Below are 21,837 nucleotides of genomic sequence, written 5' to 3'. Positions count from 1 at the left end.
GAAGTGCTACTAGCTCAGCTTTTATTGAATCTCCAACCCCTATAGGCCTTGAAAACATAGCCAGCACTTTGTTTGTTGAGTCTCTGAACCACAACCCCAATGCCTACCAATCCCAGGTTCCCTATGGAGCTGCCATCAAAATTCAGTTTTAATTTGTTTGGAGCTGGGGCTTTCCATTTCATCCCCATTTCTTCTTTCTTCTTAGAGGAAAAAGCCACTTCTCTCCAAGCCTGCATTATATCAGCCATTGAGAAGCTCTGGAAATAGCTCAAGTTTTTTTACCCAATGAGCAACTTTTATCATTATGGTTTCCACCAATTCTTCTTTTGATCCTCCCAAATCATCCACACAGCCACCCTAACTGATTTCCACATTGTCCTTCCCCTTTTTCAGCTTAAAGTTTGGGTTGAAAAGGCTCACTACATCCTGAGGAGAGTTCCACCTGCAACCAAAAAAAGAGCAAGAAAAATCCCAAACAAAGAGTACACAAGGACAATGGATCAATAAGTGAGGGAGGGATTCACCATTTGCATAACAAAGATAGCACACATGAGGGGAGAGGCATATATGTGGCCTCCTCCCAACCAATGTTTTAAAACACAGAGGCATTCCACTACCTAGAGGCTTGAAGCGTGGTTCAGAACAAAGGGGGCGTAAGCCTCCCAAACACAAGGAGGTGTAAGCCTCCTTAAGAGGAGGTGGTCAGGAAGAAGGGGGAGGAGGAAGAAGAGGGAGGGGGGGATCTCTTTTTAAAAAAATCTTTTATTTAAGAAGTATAAAGATGCATAGCACTAGTTCAGAGGTGTCAGCGCCTCTGGCATACACTTGCCTGAAGGCGGGCCTCCAGGCGTAGGCCTCCCACGCCTTTTAAAACACTGCTCCCAACATAGAGCTTGAATTTTGGGTGGAATGGGCTTACTCCAAATTTCTTTTATGAAGAAATCCTCTCCCCCCCCCGCTAGATGTTTGCACAAGGGAGTTGAAAAAAGAAGCACAAGAAAAGGAACCATCAGAAGAGGTGGACCAAACTCTAGTGTCCTCCAAAAATTGAACCAAAAAAAACTGATTTGAGATTGTCAAACAACCATAAAAGGCTCTTACATTCATTATCCCTCAAACCTCTCCTGAAACCAAAGTCCCAACTTACACTGGATTGATAGAAGGTGACGAAACTTGAAACGGGTCACTGCTTATAATTAGAAACCAAGTAAAGATCAAGGTAAAGGGAATAGAAAGGAGTATCACCAAGCCAAAGATCTTCCCAAAAAAGAAACCTAGAACCACAACCCACATCAAGTCCAATGAAATTGAAAAGAGTTGGATATACCTCTTGAATTGCTTTCCAAGGAGAGTTCAAGGTTGATGTTGGAGCTACCTTTGCATCCCAACCGTTATTCATCAGTCCATGAATGCTTTCAATAACCTTGTGCCAAAACCTATCTCTTTCCAATGGAAACCTCCAAAGTCATTTTCCTAGCAACGAAGTACTTCTTTGAATTAAATTCCCCAGCCCTATCATGTAGATTTGTTCGTACTTTACAAGATGGTCTCTCTTTTCATCCCTAGGCTCCCAAAGAAAGTCCCTCTTTTCGTCCCCAGGCTCCCAGGTTGCTCTTATCAAGGTTATCCTTCCACCAATGGGTAAGTAGTTCCTCTTCCACATAGCCAACTTCTTTGTGAATCTCTCACCACTAGTTTCCAAAAAGCCTCTGATCTTGGGTTCCCTCCCAAGGGTAGTCCTAAGTATTCTAAAGGCCATTGCTTGATCTCACACCCTAAAGTCTCGACTATTACTCTCAAGTTTTCATCTTCCAAATTTATTCCTACTACGCAACTCTTTCCCCAATTAATCTTCAAAGTGGAGACTGATTCAAAGGAATTGATGACTTCTCGCTGATTTGATATAGAAACTTGGTTGCCTCCCAAACAAAATAAGATGATATCATCTGCGAACCACAAATGTGTGACTGCAACCTCCAATCTTCCAACCCTCCATCCTCTAAACAGATTATTTTGATCAGCCTCCAAGATCATCCTACTTAGGACATCCGCAATTAAGGTGAATAGGAGGGGATATAGGGGATTCCCTTGTCTCAACTCTCAACCCCCTTTTTGCTGGAAAGTAATCTCTAGTCATACCATTAATCAGAATTGAATATTGTACATAACCTAAGCATCCCTTCATCCATATCCTCCACCTCTCCCCCAACCCAATTTTCTCCATGATTTGCAGAAGGAAAGACCAGTCCACAAAGTCATAGGCCTTCTCTATGTCAAGCTTGCACACCAAACCACCCCTCCCTCTCCTCCTCTTTTCTGCTACATATTCATTGGCCAACAAAATCTGATCTACAATCTGTCTCCCTTCAGCAAAGGCTCCTTGATGTTGTGAGGTTACCAAGGGCAGTACCTTCTTTAGTTTCCCTGCTAGAATTTTTGCTTTGATTTTATAGAGATTTCCCACTAAGCTTCAGGTAAATACTCTTAAAATGGTCAACAAAACTCTTGACGCCTCTTCCCTGGTTGTCTCTAGACCATCCACTTCCAGCCTATCAATGAGGTTTTTCCTCTTCTTCCACTGGCTAAGGAATTAAAAAGTTTCGTATTGCCATCCCCTTCTAGAAGCCATTTGCATCTAGACTTTTGCCTCCAGGAGATCTCTTCCTTTCTAAGAACCTCTTTAAACCACATTTAGCCTCCATTTTTCCTCTCTCTTCTCCACTCAACATTCTAAGAGCTTCTTTCTTATCTAACTCCTCAATTCTTGAGAGAATTCTTTTTTTCTTTTGTCTCCTCCACCTTCCCAAAGAGACTCTTATTCCTAAGCCTTTATTATTTTCTTTTAAACCCCTCAGTCTCAAGAAGTTAATCCCTTTCTTCACTCTTCTTCTCCCTATCTTCTGCCACCAACGTTTGACATTCTCCGACATTCTCCACAAAGGTGGAGTCCTCCAGTTTCAAACCTAAATGGAGAGGGGCCGCCAAACAAGTTTCTTTGGGCTATGCAAATAGGACAATGGGTTGGGGTAACTCTATCTTTCTGATAATGCTTTACATCAGGTGCCCCCTAGTATCTTCCCAGAGAAAAGATCCAAGCTATTAACTCCTTGTCTAGCAAAAGCATCAGCCATACTCTTTGCACTTCTAGTAATCCATTGAAGTTTACAAGCACATATCTACAGTCAAGCGTCTGATTCCCCTCAACATGTATCTATATTTCCATGTTCCTTGAGTATTGTATCTCAGCTAACCCACCACTACCTTGGAATCCCCGTTAATTGTGAAATTTCTCTAAGTTAGATTCCTACCCAGCCTTGGTCCATGTAGGAGTTCCAAGATTTATGCTCTCGTGGAATCTCCAACATGTTGCCTAAAGACTCCCCCAATACTCTCGATCTACCTGGGTTCCATAAGCTGCAGCCATCAGGTTCATCTTAATACTGGGATAATTTGGAGGTAGCCACTATGCAATTGCTCTTGTCCAAGTAGTGGTAGAAGAATCTGCAATAACTTGCATACATCTTATGATATCATCAAAGGATATAAAGCTAAAATAGGCAAGATTTTTACCCAATGCACCACACTAACCTAACCTTGGTTGTTTCCATAACCACTTCCTTAGATTGACTTTATCTTCAAAGAACCTCGTATTGAGTTCAATTATTTGTAACTTCATATGACATTTCTCTAGTTTCTATTCATGCCATCTTATATCTACTATGATACTTTACATATTGAACACACACCAGTATCCATGAAATAAAATAATTTTACGTGCCTGCAATTTATGTTTGCTTTAGTTGGCAAATCAAGCACTTAAGCATCAAGTTGGACAAAACATGCTGATACCTTGTTATGTAGATTGGTAACTGTTTCATTCCAAAACCAAACGGCAAAATAAGAATATGTTTGCATCTGAAAAAGCATAACCAGACAAAGAACAACGGAACTAAGATAATACAAGTTCAAAGGAACGAGTATTTAGGGGAGAGGAAGGGAGGAGGGATTATGTGGGGTCTAATTCCAAGGGTAGTGTTTGATGTATTTAGGGGAGAGGAATGCTAAGGTCTGTTAGAACTCCAGTACTTCAATTCCTGATTTGTTGGGGAGAATCAAAGGAAAGTTGTCTTCTTGGTGCTGACCGCTGAGGCCATAAGGAATTTGAAGGCCTGAATTGTGGCTGGTTATTCTATAAAGACATGTTGTTCTTTTGCTTAACACCTTGCTAAGAGACATGTATAGTCCAGTCTACTCTTTGTAATACTTTTTGAATATTAATACGATACTTCACATTTTCAAAAAAAAATGGTAAAGGAAAGCCTTTTTTTCTTTTTTTTTTATGGATGTGAGCATTTTCTTTGCCTAAACAATGACATAATAGAAGGGTTTAACCCCTAAAGCACAAGGAAAGGCATCTCTTTCTCCTCTTATTCATTTATTTATTTTTTGATAAATTGAGGCATTTCACTGGATGGAAGAATGAGGCCTTAACCTCACAAAAAGCATTTTCAATAAAAATAATAAGCAGTAATTATTAAGTTTTTGCATTTTTACCAGTAACAATTAAAATTAAGAAAAAAGCATCATATGTTTATGGGCCTAATCAGTAACATAACTAAAAAAATGATACATTTTTTAACTTTCAGATTTTTCTTAAGTCATTTATAATGTTCATGAATCACGATGCTCATGTCTCTAACTTGAAATGTGAAAAGGTGAAGTTCATGCCTCACACCTCATGAACATATAACTCAGTTTATAGTTGCACCTCAGTACACCTTGGCAACACCCCTTCTAGAATAGGAGTAGCTTCCTATGCTACATGGACTTAGCTACAGGTATGCATCCAAGAGTCAGATTTGTCTGACAGCAAAACCTTAGGATATGGGGACTTGGCTAAAATTAACCGATCAATTAGCACTGATATATGGACAAATCATGTAGCTCACCCCACATAGTCGGGACAAGGTCTAATGTATATGGGCACATATACATTAGACAATATATATTAATTTCCAATCATGCAAGTAATCTGTGTTTGATTAAGATAAACAATCATTGACATAAAAAAAATATAAAAAGCATCAACAACAAACCAAATAAAACTTAAATCAGATTGTAGTATCATAGTTAAAAATCCATAACATAATGGTTTATAGAAAATACATATTTTATGAGGCTAAGGAGGCATTCTTGGTACAGTATAAACATCCAAGCTTCAACTTCTAATTTTAATATACATTTTAGCACATAGTTTAATAATTTATGGTTGTTGTGTCTAATTAACAGGATACATACCCAATCCACCAAAAGTTGACATGAAAAAAAATTGCTAACAGTTATGGCAAATCCAGCATAAGTCCCATACCCAAACCCATGGGCCATGTCAACAGAGGTACTTGGGATAATGTGAGTCAGGTGTAGCTGGTTTCATGCTTTTGCTTTAGACACCTAATACAACAACGGGCATGCAATAGTTCCCAGGGAACAAAACAGTCATGCACTTCTGTCCTTAATGATAGAAACTGGAATTCTTTAAAATTTTAAACTTTTGTAGGACTTGAATACCTTTCTCAACTTTAGAAGAATACATACCGGCATTTGAGTTGTTGAAGCTGCAATAGGAGTCTTCAAGCTCAAAACTGCACTAGCAGAACCGACACCCTATCAAAGAGAAAACATTATTTGATAAAACCATTTCCTTTATCCATATAAATGGCCAAAGCATTTCATGTTATAATATATATCCAGCCTTATATCAACAGAACCAAAAATGATAAACATTGGAACCAATTAATTAACTATTATTTTTCAAGTCTGAACATACAGCAAATGAGATAGGACACTATATAAACATGCCAAATCCTAAGCACAATAGCAACGCAGTTGGACAAAGTTACTGCTGAGTGGATACCACAGAGCTCATCCTCCCAAACATGACTCAGGAAAATTGGCACAGAACTCACAAAGACAAAAGCATTTTCAAATTTATTTTCCCCTTCTTGGAAAAAAAAGGAAAAAAAATGTCTTTGACTCTCTGTTACCCTTTTTTATTGGTAATGGTTGAGTTTCATTGCTTGTAACAAAAATGATGAGTTATACACAATAGGTGCCAAGCACCACAAAAAATTGTTGACTGGCACTCTGCAACCTATTCCCTCCCCAGTTCCCCTCCCTAATTACAAGGAATCATCTTACAAAAAAGGGCCACGGCTCCTGGCTGTTATTCCTTTAGCGGTATTACCACCTTAGAGCCTCCCCACCACCACTAAGAGGGCTTTCTACAACATGAATGTTTTTGTTTTCATTTTTTTTTTTGGAATTGCCACGTCAGCAAAAAAACAAGAACATATTTTTGAACTCTATTTTTGTTTTCAAAGGGAAAAACAGGTTGGTTTTGTTTCAAAAAACAATACATGTTTATGGAAACAATAAGATATTGGTGTTTAGAATAAAAACGAATTTTCTAGTATAGAAATTATATGATTATTGGAGCACGATGTTGAATAATCAGATGAAAACATGCTTTTGAAACCAGATTCAAGAACATGTTTTTGGTTTCAGTTTTGAAAACAAAACACACACACACACCCAACAAAGAACATGCTTTTTGTGTTTTTGTTTGAAGAAACAATCTGCTTTCAAATGAGATGGTTTTAATTTGTTTTTGGAACCAGCAACAAGAAAAAACAATTCACATTGTAGAATGCCCCCTAAGTTGCTAAAATCAAGTATCTACCCAGCCTCAGTCCTTAAAGGACTGCAACGCTTCAGCTTTTATGGCATCGCCAACTCCTATAGGTCCAAAAACCTAAAACTATCTCTGAATGCCCCCACCAATGCCTGTTAACCCAGGGTTACCCCAAGCAGCACCCATCTATGTTCAACTTGACTTGGTAATTTTAGATATAAACCAGTAAATGGAAAATCTAAGGTTCTTTTTACACTTCTTCATAAGCACTATCTAGGACATGACCTTTAAGCAACTACATGCTGATAGGTAATAATACTGAATTGCTGATATGGAGGCTACTAATTCTGGGTCCAATCACAACTGCCCAGTCAAAACCAGAGTACATTTGAAGTAGGATTCACCTTGGCTCTCTACCCAAATCAAGTAGATCCATCCTGAATTCTGGGTGATGGTGTTTGGGCTTATTCAGAGTTTAGTCTAGGCTATGGTTGAGAAAATGCTCATCCAAGATGCTCTATGGTGACACTTATCCAAAAAAAAAAGACACTCTATGGCGACCTACATTAGATACAAGATAGATATTCAGATTTATTGGGTAACAAACAGCACCTTAGCAAGGCCAGGAGGAACAACTGTTACGAGATCTTCAAGTGACTCCACTTTGTCTAATGGTAGAGAGCTGTAGAGCTCATCAACATCACTGAATTCTTCAAAATCCTCCTGCAGAAACGACAACAGGTGACAAAGTCAAAACTATAACAGGCAATTCAAAATCCATCATTTACATCAAGAACCAAAATGAGGTAAGATGAAAAAAAAAGAGGCAACATGTATTCATTATTCAAATACTTTACGTTACATAGAAAGAAAATGGATTGCAATGGGAGTAATCAAATAAATGAAGAAATTAGATTGCTCTGTAATACACACCTGGTTGCGTTCAACATAGTCATCCAAAAAGTCTCTTACATCATTGACCTGCTCAGGACTCAATTCATCATTATCCAGCAATCTCAAAATCAACTCTAACTTCATTATATGAGCTTTATGCCGAGCAATAGAGGTCTCTAAATGAGTCTGCAAAACAAAGATCATTCTTTAATAAAACTAGAAACAAAAAAAAAAAAACAGGACCTTCTAAGACAAGCTGTTTTCATTATACCAGTCTGGGTGGCCTTGCCTTCCCTTTCTTCACAGAGAGGCCCTCAATATCAGCTTCAAAGCAATCAATTTGAGATTCCAGCTCTGAAACCTAATGATGATTAAAGCAAAATACAAATAAATTTGTTTTTAAAATAACTTTCTAGAACATTAGAAGCATGGAGAAAAGAAATTAACTATTAAGAAACAAAAATAAAAATGTAAAAAAAAAAAAACACAAAAATGCCATCATTGAAGATGTGTCATGGGTATGAATAAAAAATGAATATGAAGTTAAAAAATGACAGAAGAAAAAGATGACAGTAATTTCCCACAGTTCAGGGCATGAAAAACAATGCCTTAATGCCAGCAGCATATTTACAATACTTTCCACTTCTGCAAACTCAAAAAGCCTTCAGAAAAATATTAAAACCAAGATAAACTTTGTTGGTTGTAGGAGAGCGCAATTCTGTCAGGGGAACAGCTAGGCTGCTTCCTCCACTATATATATTGAGAAATGGTACAGTATCAAATTAGCCAAAAAACACGTACAAGTTGCTGCACACAGGGATTTTACAATCACTGCCCATAAAACCTTGTACTCCAAAACCTGTTTACAAAAAGATTATCCTATACAAAAAGGGAGCTGTAATTTCTATCTTTCAACATGTTTACAGCAAGCCAAGAAAACATTTTTTCCCACCATTTTCTGAAAGTGTCTACAGAACTCTTTTTGTTCTTGAACATCCTTGCATTTCACTCCATGCCAGTTTCCCCTCTTAGATAAACCTCCAACTCTCCAACCCTTTACAAAATCCACCACCTATTCCAGATAGCAGCTTTTCACTTCACATAAGTTCCAGACTTGTGACTAGATTTCAAAAGAAAATCTGCAATGCAGCAAATAAGTGATTTACTAATTTTGTTTGCTCCACAGAGAACACAGTTGGTGGAGTCCAGCAGCATACCTTCCTTAACAGATTGTCTCTGGTTAGTATCCTGTTCAAATATGCCACCCACACAAAAAAGACCACCTTAGTGGGGACATTCTTGCACCAAATAATCTTGACTAGGATTATCTGGTCTTCAGATCTAGAAATAGAATTGTACAAAGATTTAATGAGAAGTTTCCAGATTTTTCCCACTTCCAAACTCCTCTATCATTCCTCCTGAAATCCACTTGAGTGCTATAAAGTTTGTGCAACATTTCCATGTTGAATCTACCTCCCAATCATTCAATTTCCTTCTGAATTAAGGGACCCATATCACATTTCGATTCTGCATCTGCATACAATCTGCCACACAAGTTTCCTTATCCACAGCAAGCCCAAAAAGAGCAGGAAATTTATCCATGATTCTATCAATGGCCTATTTTCACACCATACATCTTTCCCAAATTTCACACGAAGTCCATCTCCAACCTTGAACCTCAGCCATTTAGAGTAAGAACCATAGGCTTTCCCAATACCTTTCCAAACGGAGCATCCATAGGATTGATTTGGTACCCCCAGGGTCCCATCCCATGTTTCCTCATCCATATTTAGCTGCCACCACCCTCCTCCATAATCCCCCTTCATTCTCACCAAACCCCCAAAACCACTTTCCCAATAGAGCAATATTTACATTTTTCACCCCTCTCACACCCAAACCTCCTTGATGTTTAGGCCTGCACCTTATTCCAACTGACCAAATTATATTTCTTCTCCTCTTCCCTCCACCCTCTCCATAGAAAGTCTCTTATTTTCCTTTCTATAATGTTAGCCACTCCAGTTGGTATTGGATCAAAAAGAGTAAATGCATAGGGAGAGAAGACATCACACTTTTGATCAAAGTAATTTTGCCTCCATAAGAAAGATACTTGGCTTTCCAAGAGGCAGCTTCTTATCAATTCTTTTAACAATTGGCTTCCATATCGATTTAGAAGGTTACTCCACGATTGTAGAGTGGATCCACAACAAAATTGAGAGCCTGGGAAATACACCCATAGAGTAAAGAAAATAAGGAAATTGGCAAGATGAGGAGCAATTGCTCAATGGGTTCAAATATCAGCAAACACATTAGTCGACAAGTTAGTCGAATAAGGAGCAGAAAGGGAAGACTGGTTCTGGGGGAGCGTCCCTATGGATTGTCTGGTTGGGGAATTGTAGAAGGACAAGATACTCTGAGATTTGGATGTTTGGGCTGACAATTGCGAGGTGCTAAACAGACATTCTTTTGTACATCATTATTTTTTGTAATTAATAAAGATCATCACCACCAATGTGAGCTTGTCTTACACCGACAATCCCATGCCCAGATAAAGTAAGAGGGTTGAGTCAGGTTGGCAGCCAACAATTAAAGCTTTGGCCAAACGCTTATAGCTATCCATCAAAAAAATATTAAAATCAAGAACCCAGAATTTGTTGATGTGCACATACACACACTGGCTATTCAGGCAAACAAACAAATGCAGAGTCATGTACAGACTAATCAATCCATATAGACAAATCCTTGGCATTTTAGCCTATCATCATTGTCTATGAGATAAATAGGGCAACCAACACGCAAATGCATATAAACAAGAGAAATATGTGTTGGAAGGTGGTGGAAAAGGGGAGAAGCGAACAAGGTGGAAGACAAGGCTGACAACTTAGAGATTTCAACAACTGATGTGCCACACAAGGATGAAGGGAACTTAGCAGCAACATTAAAGGATGATCAGGGTACACCCATTCTTGCAAACAAATCCTTTCCAAAAAACAGGCAGGTAAAGAGTTTCGGCTTGGAGAGGCAGGATTCTTCTTTGAAGGCTTACAAGAAAACACCCAGAAAGGAAACTGTACCAAAGTCTCCCCCAGATGTAGGGACTGATAAGGCTTTGATTAAACCAAGTTTACCCCAACAACCAAATCAAACAGAGGGAAGGAGTTCTGGTCAGAAGTCTATCACTGATATCCCAACACAATCTGTTGACTTTTCCCCTCCTATCAGGCCAGGTATGTTTGTCCATTCAGGTTTTGTTACTAATCAGGGTTTTGTGCCTGAAACAGGTATCTTGGCATCACAGCTGAAGAGAACAGCCAGAGGTGAAGGAATAGAAGTTGAAAGGGTGAGGTTAGAAACAGAGGAAGAAGTTTCATTGTTAGAAAAAAGACAAGTGGAGGAAGCAGAGAGAATTTGGGAGCAAATCTATGTTTTGTTGGAGGAATATAAACAGATAGAGGAGTTGTTGGAGGCAACACCAAAAAAACTAGAACCCTTAGAGAGTAACTGTTATGAGAAGAAAGGACGGGGTAAATCAGTGATGTTAGGAAAAGAAACAATTATCAAAAGCAAAAAGAAAAAGAAAAGGTCTGAGGTGGAAACATTAATTTCAGACATAGAAGGGGACTTAGAATTTAGTGGATGAGGGGAGAGGAGGAAGGCTCTAAAGTAAAGGAAAATGGAAAGTGTGGAGGGTATCTTTCTACAATTGAGTTGATGAAGATCATTAGCTGGAATGTGAGGGGTCTAGGAAGTGCAAGAAAAAGGAGGGTGATAAAAGATCTGTTAAAGAAGGAAAGGTCTGACATTGTATTGATAGAACAAACCAAACTAGCTGATCTAGACAGAAAATGGGTTAAAAGTGTGTGGAAAGCAAGAGGTGTGAGTTGGTGCTCAACTCCCTCTTGGGGAGCCTCTGGGGGGATAATTACTCTTTGGAGAGAGGATGTGGTAGAACCATTAGAGGAGCTGATAGGTAATTTTTTTGTATCACTAAAGTTCAGGATGATGGAAGATGGTTTCATTTGGGTATTAACCAATGGGTATGGGCCGAATAATTACAGAGAGCGGAATGAACTATGGGAAGAGCTCTATTGAATTCAAGGACTTTGGGAAGGCCCTTGGTGCTTGGGTGGAGATTTCAATGTAATAAGGTTTCTTAATGAGTCAAATAATCCCCAACAACCTATAACAACTAGCATGAGGAGATTGAGAGATTCAATGAATTTATCAACAATTGTACTTTGAAGGAGTTCCCTATGCTACATGCTAGCTTCACTTGGTCCAACTTCCAAGAGAATCCATCTTGTTCAAAACTGGATAGATTCCTCTTCAATGAAAGTTGGGAAGCACACTGGAGGGGTTTGGTGGCTAGAGCTCTGCCTAGAGTTACCTCGGATCATTGCCCTATAGAGTTAGGCCAAGAGACTTTTGGGATTGGACCTAAACCCTTTAGGTTCGAGAACATGTGGTTGACACACCCGGACTTTGTGCATAAAGTGAAGGAGTGGTGGAGAGAAGAGATTAGGGGAGTTAAGTGGAAAGGGGTTAGATTCCACAAGAAATTAAAAAAGTCTGAGATCCAAAATAAGAGATTGGAACAGAGAGGAATTTGGGAGATTGGAAGAGTTAAAAGCCAGATTGACATCCCAAATCGAGGATTTAGATTTAAAGGAACATCAAATGACCATGAGTGCACAAGAAAGAGAATTGAGATGGAAGTTGAAGGATTTAGAAGAGGTTCTTTTTTTTTTTTTGATAAATGAGAGTAGTTTTAATAATTCAAAAAATAGTAGTACATTCAGCCTAGGAAGAGGCACGAGGTGTTACCTCCCCCTAGGACTGAGTCATAAACACTAAACAAACACAAGCCTGAAACAGTGTTACAAAGTGGCCCAAAACAGATCTCCCCTTGACACCCCTTGCTTGGCCAAAGAATCAGCCATTGCATTTGCTGATCTGCTGACCCACTGAAACCTGACTGACATATTCCTTGTCAGCCATTTAACTTTCTTTAACAGATCCCTGTAGCCCCTACAAGCTGTCTCTGGACTTGTCAACCAACCCACTACTACCTTGGAATCCCCTTCTACTATCAAATTATTCACTCCAAGTTGACTGGTCATCTGTATACCCTGTACCGCTGCTAGTATCTCTGCCCTTACAGAATCACCAACACCAACTGGTCCTGAAAATAAAGACGACATGTTGCTATCTTTGTCTCTCAGAATCCCTCCTATTCCAGGTGGCCCTGGGTTACCTTGGCAGCTACCATCAAAATTCAGTTTTACCACTCCATCCGGTGGGGATTCCCATTCAGCTTGTGATTTGTTCTTTGTGGAGACTATAGAAGCCACTGCTGCCCAGTTTCTCATTAAGTCATCAAACGAGTAATCTGCCAACAAGTGTGAAGATTTTAGCCACAAGACTGCCCTTGTCATTATGCATTCCTTAATTTCAGCAAGACTTCTTTCCTTTTCTTGAAATATTCTAGCATTTCTCTCCTCCCATAAAGTCCACAAGGTAGCGGCTCTGATACATTTCCACATTAGCTTCCCTCTTTTTGTCAATCTCCCAAAGGCAGCCAGAATGAACAGTAGCTTTACTTCGGAGGGCAAGCTCCACCTGCACCAAAATAGTGCAACAACCCAGTAGTTCCAAATATTGGCAGCAAAAGAGCACGATATCAGTAAATGGTTACAGTCCTCACCCTTCACTTTACACAAGAAGCACCAATTTGGGGACAAACACAAGTAAGGTTTCTTCTTTTGCAAGTTTTCCACCGTATTGATCTTACCCAAGTAGGCTACCCAACAGAACACTGCTATTTTAGGAGGAATTGGCCTTGACCAGACCTCTTTAACAAGGAACACCTGAGAGGAGGGATTGGAGCAGAGGGCTTTAAAGAAAGAAGCACAAGTGAAGGGGCCAACCGAGGTTAGAGACCAAACCCTTTTGTTTAGGTTAGGGGGGTCCAGGCACACTGAGTCTAGAAGCAACAAGAGCTCTGAAACACAAAGAAGTTCTTCATCCCTTAACCCTCTTCGAAACCCAAAAATCCAGTTTAAATCCAAAGGGCGAACCAGGGGGGAAAGAAACCATGAAATTGGATTCTTTTTAAGAGGGAGATGGAATAGAGAGAAGGAAAGCGGTCTTTTAGGGGTTGAGTGCTCACCCAAATATCTTCCTAAAAAAGAATGGAGTTTCCAGAACAAGCATCATACCTTACAAATCTGAGGAACTTTGGGAGAATGCCATAAATAGCCTTCCAAGATGTTGTGAGCGAAGCCCTTCAGGATACCTCCGCATCCCAACCTGATTCAGAACAACCATGGATACTCTTCACTACTTCATGCCACAACCTCTCCCTCTCCAAGGGCCACCTCCAAAGCCACTTACATAAAAGAGCTTCATTCTTACTCACAACATTTCCTAAGCCTAGGCCTCCTTCATTTTTGCTTCTACTCACCACCTCCCACCTAATCAAGTGATCTCTTTTCTCTTCCCCAAGTTCCCATAAGAAGTCCCTCATCAGTTTTTCCAACCTCTTTGCCTCCCTTTTAGGAATTCTAAAGACTGACAGGAAGTATAAAGGCAATTAGCTAGAATTGTTTTAATCAAAGTAACTCTACCTCCTATGGAAATATAGTTTCTCTTCCAAGTTGTCAATCTTTTTTCGAACTTTCCACCACCGGGTTCTAAAACCTACTTTCCTTTGGATTTGCGCCTAAGGGAAGTCCTAGGTAGGATAGAGGCTACTAAGACCAAGTGCAATCTAACAAGGCTGCTATAAACTCCATCTCCTCTTTACTCAAATTTATTCTCACAACACAACTTTTCTCAAAATTTATCTTCAAATTTGAGGCCCTCTCAAAGTGAATTATCAAATCCTTCAGATTTCTTACCTCCATCAGATCACAACCTTCACAAAAGATTATTATGTCGTCTGCAAATTGAAGATGGGTTACTAAAACTCTATCTCTACCTATTCTCCACCCTCTTAAGGATCCGACCCTATCCACTTCTGAGAGAAGTCTACTAAAAGCATCAGCAACTAAAGTGAATAGGAAAGGTGACATGGGGTCACCTTGTCTCAGACCCCTGCTAGTTGGGAAGAAACCGTTAACTACCCCATTGACTAAGATGGAGTAATGGCAAGAGGAAAGGCAACCGTTTATCCATTTGCACCATCTATCCCCAAACCCACACTTCCTTAGCATGAGTAATAAGAATCTCCAATCCACTAGGTCGTAAGCCTTTTCAAGATCTAGTTTACAAACATAACCTTTATGACCCGATCTCCTCATCTCCTCCACACATTCATTTGCTATTAGGATCTGATCTATTATTTGTCTCCCCTGAACAAAAGCTCCTTGGGCTTGGCTGATAAGACAAGGAAGCACCTTTTTAATCCTCAAAGATTAAGACCTTAGCCACAATCTTGTATACACTATTCACCAAACTAATAGGTCGAAAGTCCTTTGGATGCTTGGCCTCTTTCTTCTTGGGAATTAAGGCTAAAAAAGTAGCGTTAACTCCACGAATAATCACTGAATTATCCTCAAATTCCTTGAAGACCTCAATCAAGTCTTCCTTGATTATGTCCCAACAATCTTGAAAGAAAGCCATTGTGAAACCGTCCGGCCCTGGTGCTTTAGATCTGTTCATGGAGAAGACAGCTTTTCTTATTTCTTCCTCCTCAAAATTCCTTTCTAGCCAGCTTCTACTCTCTTCTGGAAGCCTCTGCTAGGTCACACCTTCCAACTCCACACTAGGACCTAGGGGCTTCTTTAATATGGATTTGAAATGGTCAACAAAACAATTGGCTATCCTCTCTTGGGAATCAAGGACTAGTCGATCCACTTCCAGTTTGGAAACTAGGTTCTTCCTTCTCCTTCCATTGGCTAGTTCATGAAAAAATTTAGTGTTCCCATCTCCTTCCTTGAGCCACCTGCATCTAGACTTCTGTCTCCAAGAAATTTCTTCTCTCAAAATGACTACATCTAACTCTCTTTTCAGTTCCATCTCTGATCTCTATCTTGAGAGTTTATGACTCTTTGGGATTCCTTTGCATTGAATTCCTTTATTTGGGTCATCAAAGAGGATTTCAATTCTTCTATTCTTCCAAAATGCTCCCTATTCCAATCCTTCACATGTGCTCTCAAACTTTTTAGTTTTTTAAGAAATCTTACTCCTTTCCACTTCACCCCCTTAGGTCTTCTCTCCACCATTCCTCAACCTTCTTTACAAAATCCGAGTGAGTTAACCACATGTTTTCAAACCTAAAGGGTCGGGGTCCTTGCCTAAACGGCTCCTATCCTAGGCCAATGGGGCAATGGTCAGATGTGACTCTAGGTAGAGCTCTTGTTATCGAGTCCTCCCACTTGTTTTCCCAGCTTTCATTGAAAAGGAACCTATCTAACTTGGAGCAGGTTGGTGTCTCTTGAAAGTTGGACCAAGTATAGAGGGCTTGCAACAATGGGAGTTCCTTCAGTTCACAACAATTAATGAAACCATTGAATCTCCATATGCTAGTTGTAATGACCTGTTGGGGGTTATTTCATTCATTCGTAAAACGAATTACATTGAAATCCCCCCCAAGCACCAAAGGCCATCCCAAATCCCTTGAATCCCATAAAGTTCTTCCCAAAAATCATTCCTTTATCTGTAGTTGCTTAGTCCATACACATTAGTTAGTGCCCAAGTAAATCCATCCTCTACCATCTTGAATTTTAACGACACTGAAAAATTACCTATTAGCTCCTCCAAAACCTCCACCGTATCCTCTCTCCAAAAAGTGGCAATGCCTCCCGAAGCCCCCCAAGAAGGTGCACCCAACTTATTCCTCTAGATTTCCATATGCTTCTTGCCCATCTTCTATCAATATTAGCTAATTTGTTCTCTTGTAGCATCACTATATCTGGCCTTTCTCTTCTAAGGAGGTCCTTAATAAGCCTTCTTTTCCTAGCACTCCCCAGGCCCCTCACATTCCAACTGATGATTTTCATGGAGATAAGAGAATTGACTTCCCCTTCTGAGATTAGGCCCCTACTTGGAGGCTTTCCTTCTCTCCCCTCTTCCGCTAAATTCTAAATCTCCTTCTATATCTAAGATCAACCTTTCCACCTCTGATCTTTTCTTCTTCCTTCGGTTGTTTATTGTTCCAGATCTACTTAAGATTGCTTTTGTTATGCTCCGCCCTTCCGCAATTCCTTGATTTTCCTCCAAAGATTCCTCTTTTTGCCTATACTCCTCAAGGAAAGCACAAATTTGTCCCCAAATCCTCTCTAATTCCTCCCTCTGCATCTTCCCAAGATTGATTCATCCCCAACTTTTTTGCTGCTTTGAACCCCTGTTTTTACTAAAGCTTCTTGAGCCTCATATTTTCCTACCACTTCCTCTTTTTTCTTGTACTCCTCCAAATACATACAGATCTGATCCCAGATCTTCTCTAATTCCTCTTCTTGGGATTTCCTCTTCCTCACCTCTTCCACTTGTTCTTTGCCTCCCTGTCCCCACTTAAAAACTATCCATCCATGGCTGCTGCTTCAAGTTGAGCTGCATAGGTACCTGTTCCAGGCACAAAACCCACATCAGTATCAAAAAACGAATTGACAAGATTACCTGAAAGGTTGTGGGAAGGGGGAAATGACTCCGGAGAGACGACACATTGGGGGTAAGGTCACGGTTAATCCTTCCAAAATAGGTGATTGTGGGTTCCCATTGTGTTCAGTCAATGTTGTTTTAGTCCTTGCATCAGAATCTGTCTTTAGGTATTGTCCCCTGATTGATGACTCTGCGATCGGTGATCGAGATGCATTATGTTCCACTAGTCCTCTATCGATGCCATACTGCTCTAGTGAACTGGGAGCATATTTTGGAACCGGTATCCCCTGCCTCTCCTCTATAATAGCTGCGGTAAACTCCATTTCCTTGGGTAGTTGAGAGTGCTTCTTCTCGGATGAGTCTGTAATTTCAAAGCCATCATTTTCCAAAAATAACAACTCCGTATGGAAGAGGTTCTATTGAGGGAAGAGATATCTTGGAGGCAAAATCTAGGCATCAATGGATCAAAAAAGGGGATGGGAATACCAAGTTCTTTCATGCTATGGCCAATGGGAGAAGGAGAAAAAATTGTGACCAAGATTGAGGTTGAAGGAGTAGAAATTGAGTCACAAGAGGAGATAGCCAATTGCTTTGTAACTCACTTTAAATCCATTTTGAGTAGGTCGTTGGAGAGAAGGGTGAGAATGGAAGATCTAGATTGGCCAGGTCTATCAGTCAGTGAGGCAGCTTGGTTGGAAAGAGACTTTGAAGAGGAAGAGATAAGACAAGCAGTTTTCTCTACGGACAGGTCAAAGGCTCTTGGACCAGATGGTTATACCATGGCTTTCTATCAAGAGTGTTGGGACATTATTAAAGAAGATTTGTTTGAGGTGTTTAGGGAGTTTGAAAACAACCATGTGATTAGTTGCGAAGCTAATGCCACGTTCTTAGCTCTCATCCCAAAGAGATTAGATGCCAAACACCCTAAAGATTTCAGGCCGATTAGTTTGGTGACCGGCATCTATAAGATTGTGGCAAAAGTGCTTTCTTTAAGGATTAAAAAGGTCCTTCCGTCTCTCATTACTCAAACCCAAGGTACTTTTATCCAAGATAGGCAAATTATAGATCAGATCCTTATAGCAAATGAATGTGTGGAGGAAATGAGGAGATATGGCAATCAAGGTTTTATTTGTAAGTTGGGCATTGAGAAGGCCTATGACTCAGTGGATTGGGATTTTCTATTAGAAGTGCAAAGTAAATGTGGATTTAGGGATAGACGGTGTAGGTGGGTGAGCGGATGCATAACATCTTGCCGATTTTCAGCTCTAGTTAATGGAGGGATCAAGGACTTCTTCCCAACACGTAGAGGGCCTAAAAAAGATATCCTCTTTACCCCTTTTTGTTCACACTTATGGCAGATGTGCTCAGTAGAATGATTTCTAAAGCAGATAGGGAAGGGCTGATAAGAGGTTGGAGGATAGGTAGAAATAATGTCACAGTGACTCATCTTCAGTTTGCTGATGATATCATCATCTTTTGTGAAGGGGGAGACTTAAGGAGAGTGAGGAACCTAAAAGATCTTATTAAATTCTTTGAGTCTACTTCAAACCTATCGATTAACTTTGACAAAAGTTGTGTGGTGGGAATCAATTTGGAAGATTGGGAGGTAGAGGCTATAGCAGGTTCTCTAGAGTGTTCCATATCTGATTGGCCTTTAACCTATTTGGGCCTTCCGTTAGGAGCTAACCCAAAAGAAAGTCGGTTCTAGTATCCAATTGTGGAAAAGATTGAAAAGAGGTTGGTTGCTTGGAAAAAAAAGTTACATTTCGATAAGGGTAGAGTGACCTTGATTAGGGCGACACTCGCTAGTCTTCCGGTTTATTTTCTTTCTATATTCAAGATACCCTCAAGGGAAGCCAAGAAGCTAGAAAAGGTGATGAGGGATTTCTTGTGGGAGCCAGGGGAAGAGAAGAAGGATCACTTGATTAGGTGGGAGATAGTCAGCAGAAGTAAGGAAGAAGGGGGATTAAGATTGGGAAATCTAGTTCTTAAGAATGAAGCTTTACTAGGGAAGTGGCTTTGGAGATGGCTGTTAGAGAGAGAGAGAGGTTGTGGCACAAGGTGGTGAATAGTATTCATGGCTGTTTGCAGAACAGTTGGGATGCCAGGGTATCTCGACGGGCAACTCTTGCAACACCCTGGAAGGCCATTCACGGAATTCTACCCCATTTTCTCAATCTAGTCAGGTATCATGTTAATTCTGGACATAATGTTCTTTTTTGGGAAGACATTTGAGTGGGCAACCAACCTCTTAAAGACCTTTTTCCCTCTCTTTACTCTCTTTCCCTTTATAAGGAAGAGTCGGTTTCCAATTTTATTTCCTACTCAGATTCTTCGTTGGCCCTAAACTAGGATTTTAGTTTCCGTAGAGGATTACATGATGATGAAAGTGCTTGTGTTTCAGATTTATTGTCTTCACTTGAGTCTATTTGTTTAGATCCCCTCAAACCTGAAACAAGAATTTGGACCCCTAACCCGAATTGTTTGTTCACTTGCTCCTCTTTCTTCAAATCCCTTTGTTCCACTTCTGCACCTCAGAAATTCCTAGTTAAAGAATTTTGGACTAGGCCCATTCCCCCAAAGATTGTTGTTTTTTGTTGGGAAGTTTATTATGGTAAAATTAACACCTTTGAAAACCTACAAAAGAGAAGACAAAATTGGTGCTTATCCCCTAATTGGTGTGTTCTTTGTAAATCTCAGAATGAGGACTGTCACCACTTATTGATCTCTTGCTCCTTTGCTACAGCTTTATGGAATTGGATTCTTGCGTTGTTTGAGTGTAGGTGGAACCTACCATCTGATACTAGTTTGTTGTTTAGTCCGTCTATTTTTGAATGGCACACAAAGAGAGGGAGAATCATGTGGAAGTGCATAAGAGCAGCTTCTCGGAAGTTAAAGAATGTATTTTGACAAGGGCAATTCGGTGGCTGAAAACTCTAAAGATCTTTGATGCATACTCTTTTGATGACCTATGGAGAAGTTGGTTATCAGTGGCTAATACTTCTACCAGGAAGGACAGGCATGGGGTTGAATGGATGCCACCAGGGGAGGAGTTTATCAAGCTGAACTTTGATGGAAGTAGCCGAGAAAATCCAGGACCTTCAGGCATAGGAGGAGTGCTGAGAAACAAAGATAGTAATGTGATATCTTTGTACACAGGTCCTGCAGGTGTGGGAGACTCTTTAAGGGCCGAATTACTGGCTGCTGTACAAGGAATCCAGCTTGCAAATCAGCTAGGCATAGGGCATCTGATTATTGAAGGGGATTCCCAGGTGATAGTGGGTCGGCTGAAGGATCCAAACAAGGAATATGACAATCAGAGTTCAGTGGGTAGGCAGATCAGCAAACTCATTGGCTGATTCACTTGCAAAACAAGGGGTTTCCCGGGATACTTTATTTTGGGCTTCAGTGTAATTTCTTTTGTACTTATAATTCTGTAATTATCTTTAAAGGAAAGGTCGCATCTCGTGCCTTTCCACGGGTTGCATGTAACTCTTATTTGCTGGTTTAATAAAATTTCACTCATTTATCAAAAAAAAAATTATAAAAGAAACCACTAAGAAAAAGCATTTTTGTAATTTTCATTTCTATCAAGCAAGGTTCAAAACATCGACACGTATCGTATCGGGAGCACCCCAATACGCCCTACAGAGGGTGTATCGGGGTTCTGATCGGTTCAGGGGGTGGAGGAGCCTTAAACCGGCCCCCCTGAACTGGTTTTGAAAAAAAGTAAAAAGTATAAAAAACAGTATCGATACAGCCCTATACGCCCATACCGGCATATTGGGCGTATCAATATTTAGAACCTTGCTATCAAGAATCATTTTCCCTCTTTCCTCCCCTCAGATCTGAACAGTTCAACATCTCTGTTGTCAATGACTATTTATTATGTGAAATCCATCTCAAAATGTTAATATAATATAATATAATTAGTACATCAAAGAAAGGTCTCTATTTATTATGCTTAACAGTAGTTCACATGGGTCTTAGATAGCTGAGCTGATTGCGTAGACAAGGCTATAACAAACGGGTACAGACACATGGACATAGATGAAGATTATAGGCAGTTATACAATGACTGCAGAGCAAACATTTTGCACTGGTCTGCCAAACTTTCACAAGAATATAGGTTGATAAAAGAGAGAAAGACAAAAGGAAAGCGTATGTCCCATACCACATTGTTCAACCAATCCCTTGTCTCTGATTTTGCTTTCTCTTTTGGATCCTATCATGAAATGGTTGATAATGAGAAACAATGACGAAAGCAATAAAATTTAATGATATACAAATAAATATTAGAATTTCATGCTTAAAAAAAAGGCAACGAAAGTAAAACTATTTAAAACCCGGAATGAAAAAAAAAATACATCATGAAATAAGCTATAAGAAAGATTCCTGGTTTCCTAATTCCTAGTAGAATCAAATAGGTCAAAGCTCTATGAATTTTCCAAATAGAATGAAAATACACTAGCATAAATAGGAAAAAACCATTAAAAAGTGAAACAGGATAAACATGCCATGATCCAATGAATAAGTGCCACAAACATGTCAATTATAAGTTTGCAACTACAAGGTTCAAATCTTATTAGTAATGTCAGCAATCAGCAATTGGAGTCCTAATATAATATTTGCAGGACTAAAGGTAGGACAGAGAA

The 21,837-nt window shown here is 39.8% G+C and overlaps 1 protein-coding gene across 12 annotated transcripts in view; it reads right to left on the bottom strand.

The window, feature by feature from the left end:
• LOC104597703 (uncharacterized) overlaps positions 1–21,837 on the bottom strand; it is a 56,637-nt gene that overhangs the window by 17,930 nt on the left and 16,870 nt on the right. For 10 of the 12 annotated variants that reach the window (XR_016078486.1, XR_016078484.1, XR_735234.3 and 7 more), the window contains 5 exons: positions 21,357–21,407; positions 7,857–7,946; positions 7,625–7,771; positions 7,304–7,414; positions 5,596–5,664 (listed from right to left, as the gene is read on the bottom strand). Coding sequence is in view for 8 of the 12 variants with exons in the window: in XM_088891224.1 (XP_088747350.1) it covers positions 5,596–5,664; positions 7,304–7,414; positions 7,625–7,771; positions 7,857–7,946; positions 21,357–21,407 (468 nt within the window). In the remaining 4 variants the exon portion in view is untranslated. The remainder of the gene's footprint in view (positions 1–5,595; positions 5,665–7,303; positions 7,415–7,624; positions 7,772–7,856; positions 7,947–21,356; positions 21,408–21,837) is intronic. The other 2 variants (XM_088891226.1, XM_088891227.1) reach the window with 1 other exon arrangement.

The sequence above is a fragment of the Nelumbo nucifera genome, chromosome 7 (assembly GCF_055504915.1).
Source record: "Nelumbo nucifera cultivar China Antique chromosome 7, China Antique-T2T, whole genome shotgun sequence".
NCBI lineage: Eukaryota > Viridiplantae > Streptophyta > Magnoliopsida > Proteales > Nelumbonaceae > Nelumbo > Nelumbo nucifera.
Note: the sequence above shows the minus strand (reverse complement) of the source record. Positions and strands in the feature narration are given on the sequence as shown.